The sequence below is a fragment of the Nematolebias whitei genome, chromosome 18, assembly GCF_014905685.2.
Source record: "Nematolebias whitei isolate Nwh7 chromosome 18, NemWhi1, whole genome shotgun sequence".
Classification (NCBI taxonomy): domain Eukaryota; kingdom Metazoa; phylum Chordata; class Actinopteri; order Cyprinodontiformes; family Rivulidae; genus Nematolebias; species Nematolebias whitei.
Genome location: NC_056515.1, coordinates 19,276,132 through 19,279,963, shown reverse-complemented (window position 1 = coordinate 19,279,963; position 3,832 = coordinate 19,276,132). Strand labels below are relative to the sequence as shown.

Sequence of the window (3,832 nt, the reverse complement as noted above, 5' to 3'; positions counted from 1 at the left end):
ACACACACACACACACACACACACACACACACACACACACACACACAACTATACACATATGTGAAATATATACTCTTCCACTTGACTTTTTAATTTTCATAAACCACATTGAAATTTGTACAGAATGTTGATGACAAAATGAAGATAAAGACTCACAAGAAGCACACCAGTGTACAGCATGAGTTTTAGCATCTATGTGGAAACCCTGTTTGCCGTTAACGAGGTCTAAGGGGAAGGTGACACAGTATGTGTATGTGTGTTGTATGTTTGTAGTATAGATTTCTTGCCACTCGGGAGTTCCAGGGGAGTGATAAATTGAACTGACAAACACCATGGAAGGATCTGTCCCAGCTGTCCAGTCCTGTCGTTTCTTTCACCCATCCTCATGCTGCCATGTTCGATTGTGTGTTTGCAGTTACATGCTCGCCTTCTGTGCTTCTTAGCCCAGCTGTGTCAGATCCAGACGAGCAAGAGGGAGTGAGTCCGAACTGGGTTGCGCAGAAAGCGCACAAACCCTGCAGACATGGAGCATTGAAAATGAAGTCACTGTGATCCACAGTCCCGAGAGTCTCTCTGTGCTTGTCTTTCATATTTTGCCCCTTAGTCACACACAGCACTGCACAGTCCAACTCCTTCCAACATCCCCTTCACAGCTTGTATGTGTGTGTGTGTCTGTGTGGTGCAGAGATGGCTAATCTGAACGGCCTCCAGAATCCTTCCTCGAAAAGACCATCATTGCTGCTTAGACGTCCGTTGGATGACATTTATGAGCGTGTTAATGTGTGTTTGTTTAAGCATGTAGATTATGTGAGAGTGTGAGCTCACATTTATGAGATGCAGTGTTGAAGTGCTGGCAAAACGAACACACACACAGTCACGGAGACGTAGCGGAGGAGTGGAGCTGATTGTCGGCTGCTGCTTTTGGGCCCTGCAGAGTCCTGAGAGTCTATTGAACCCTGGGCCAACAAAGTCTGAGCAAAAACAGAGGAAGAAACACAAACGTTAAGCAGGAAAGTTTGCTGTACAGGTCTGGTATTTCCAAGTAATTTGACCAACAATGCTACTGATGCTTTAAAGCAACAAACAAAACCAATTGAGGTAAGAAATTTCAGGTAATCTTTGCTTTATTTGCACTGGTCGGATAAATCAGTGTAGTGAGGCTGTTGACAGAGCTGCCAGATAAAAAAATAAAAAAACACCCACAGTTGCATCAAGAGGTGATGGCACTTCAGACAGGGATATAAAAACAAAGGCACATTTTACAGTGCCTTTGTAAAATGTCTTCACAAGACATCAGTGAGAAATCATTTGAAGGTATAGTAACGAGGACATGTAGTTTGTGCTGACGTACAAACCCAAACAGTATTGTGCACCTTGACTGTAGCTGCATGAACGTGGCTGATGCAAGGTGTTCACGTTTCAGCAGACCATCCATCCATTATCTTTTACCCGCTTCTGCCTTTTCATGTTGCGGGGATCACTGGTGCCCATGTCCAGCAATCACTGTGCGAAGGGCGGGGTACACCCTGGACAGGTCTCCAGTCCATCACAGGGACACATAGAGACAAATGAGACAAATAACCATCCACTCTCTCACTCACACCTAGGGACAATTTAGAGTTACCAATCAGCCTAACATGCATGTTTTTGGTCTGTGGGAGGAAACCAGAGTATCCAGAGAAACCCCACACATGCATGGAGAGAACATGCAAACTCCACCCAGAAAGGCACCTGGACCGGGATTTGAACATAGACAATCTGCTCGCTGAGAGCAGCAGCTCTAACAACTGTGCCACAGTGCTGCCCTAAATTATGTACTATTATTATTATTATTATTATTTTTTTTTAAAGTAGGAAAAAAAAGCCGGAAAAGGGTAGAGTGCTCTCTCCAGGTCAGGGAGGAGGTCCTGCTCCAAGTGGAGGAGTTTAAGTATCTCATGGTCTTGTTCACGAATGAGGGAAAAATGGAGCGGGAGATCGATAGGCGGATAGGTGCAGCATCTGCAGTGAAGCGGACGCTGTCTGTTGTGGTGAAGAGAGAGCTGAGTCAAAAGATGAAGCTTTCTATTTACCGGTCGATCTACGTTCCTGCCCTCATCTATGGTCATGAGCTTTGGGTTGTGACCGAAAGAACAAGATCTTGGATACAAGCGGCTGAAATGAGTTTTCTCCGCAGGGTGTCTGGGCTCTCCCTTAGAGACAGGGTGAGAAGCTCGGTCATCCGGGAGAGACTCAGAGTAGAGCCGCTGCTTCTCCATGTCGAGAGGAGCCAGTTGAGGTGGCTCGGACATCTGGTTAGGATGCCTCCTGGACGCCTCCCTGGTGAGGTGTTCCGGACACGTCCCACCAGGAGGAGACCCAGAGGAAGACCCAGGACACGCTGGAGGGACTATGTTTCTCAGCTGGCCTGGGAACGCCTTGGGATTCCCCTGGAGGAGCTGGACCAAGTGGCTGGAGAGAGGGAAGTCTGGGGCTCCCTACTTAAGCTGCTACCACTGCGATCCGACCCCGGATAAGAGGAAGAAAGAGGATGGATACACAAATCCGTCATCAAAATCTCTATCTCTACTCTTTTACTTAAGTTAATTAATTTTTTTTACAAATGTCAATATTTCAAGGGATCATTTATTGTATGGAAACAGCTAAAAATGTAATGTACAAGTTCTAGCCTTTTCAGCTACTTTGAAATAAACCAACCATCAGGGTAAAGTTGTTTCAATTGGGAACAGGACATGCTGACAGGAGAGTCTGCAATAAATGTTTTAATATTCTGTCCACCACCAGAGTCTGTGTGTGCATGACAGATCCATAAAGCATGGTATGAATACACACAATACTTGAAAGCTTATTGGATCCACCTATAAATTATAAAACATTAAGATGCTAATAATTAGAAGTACTCACCTCCTCGCACTCAAAGTCATCAGAGGGGATGCACTTCTGACCTCCATCCTGAAAAACACCAACTCTCTGTGAGACACACACAACTCATTATTCTAATATAATGTGTAACATATAACAGCTATTACCATTTGAGTGACTTGCTCAAATGAAAAGTACTCGTTGAAGATGTAAACGAGAACTGAGGATATTAATAAAAAGAAATACTATCTCTAAAAGGTTTTTGTCTACCACAGATAAGAAGTAACATTAAAGAGAGCGAGAGAGAAAGAAATTTAAATTCTTTCCACACAGTGTAAATGACTTTTGTTTAAGTCTTTTGTGCTTGTTTCTTGCTCTATATTTTTTCACTGTTTCCACTCTGCATGATAGACATTACAGAACATCATTATGTTACTCTACTTGTTATTCATCATCTAAATTAGGCCTCTTTCTGAAACGCACCATGTAATCTCCTGGTCTTTTAACATTATCCTTCCTTAAAACCTGCTTTATTCTGATTGGCCAACTTCAGCATGCGTACTGAGAGGTGATGTTTGTGAGTGCAACCTCATCTGAAGGCCTATTTAAAAGTTTAAAAGTGAACTGTGAGTCTGCTATATAACAATTTACCCTTTTAAACCAAACTAAAATTCTCCAAATAAGCCTTTTATTGTTATTTAAATGAAAGAAAACGGCTAAAAACACAGATAAAAGGTTTCTATCATTGCAATGAAGCAGTAAAGATGGCAAAGACACATGCTTATGACTCCCCCCCCCTCTCTCTCTCTCTCTCTCTCTCTCTCTTTCTCTCTCTCTCTCTCTCTTTCTCTCTCTCTCTCTCTCACACACACACACACACACACACACACACACACACACACACACACACACACACACACACACACACACACCCACACACACACACACACACACACACACACACACCCAC

General features: G+C 43.6%; 1 protein-coding gene across 1 annotated transcript in view; it reads right to left on the bottom strand.

Annotated features, from left to right (window-relative positions):
• Window positions 1-3,832, bottom strand: part of gfra2b (GDNF family receptor alpha 2b) — a 69,159-nt gene that overhangs the window by 1,627 nt on the left and 63,700 nt on the right. The window contains exons 6-7 of the mRNA XM_037692616.1: window positions 2,905-2,970; window positions 873-971 (exon numbers count right to left, since the gene is read on the bottom strand). Coding sequence (XP_037548544.1) covers window positions 873-971; window positions 2,905-2,970 — 165 coding nt within the window. The remainder of the gene's footprint in view (window positions 1-872; window positions 972-2,904; window positions 2,971-3,832) is intronic.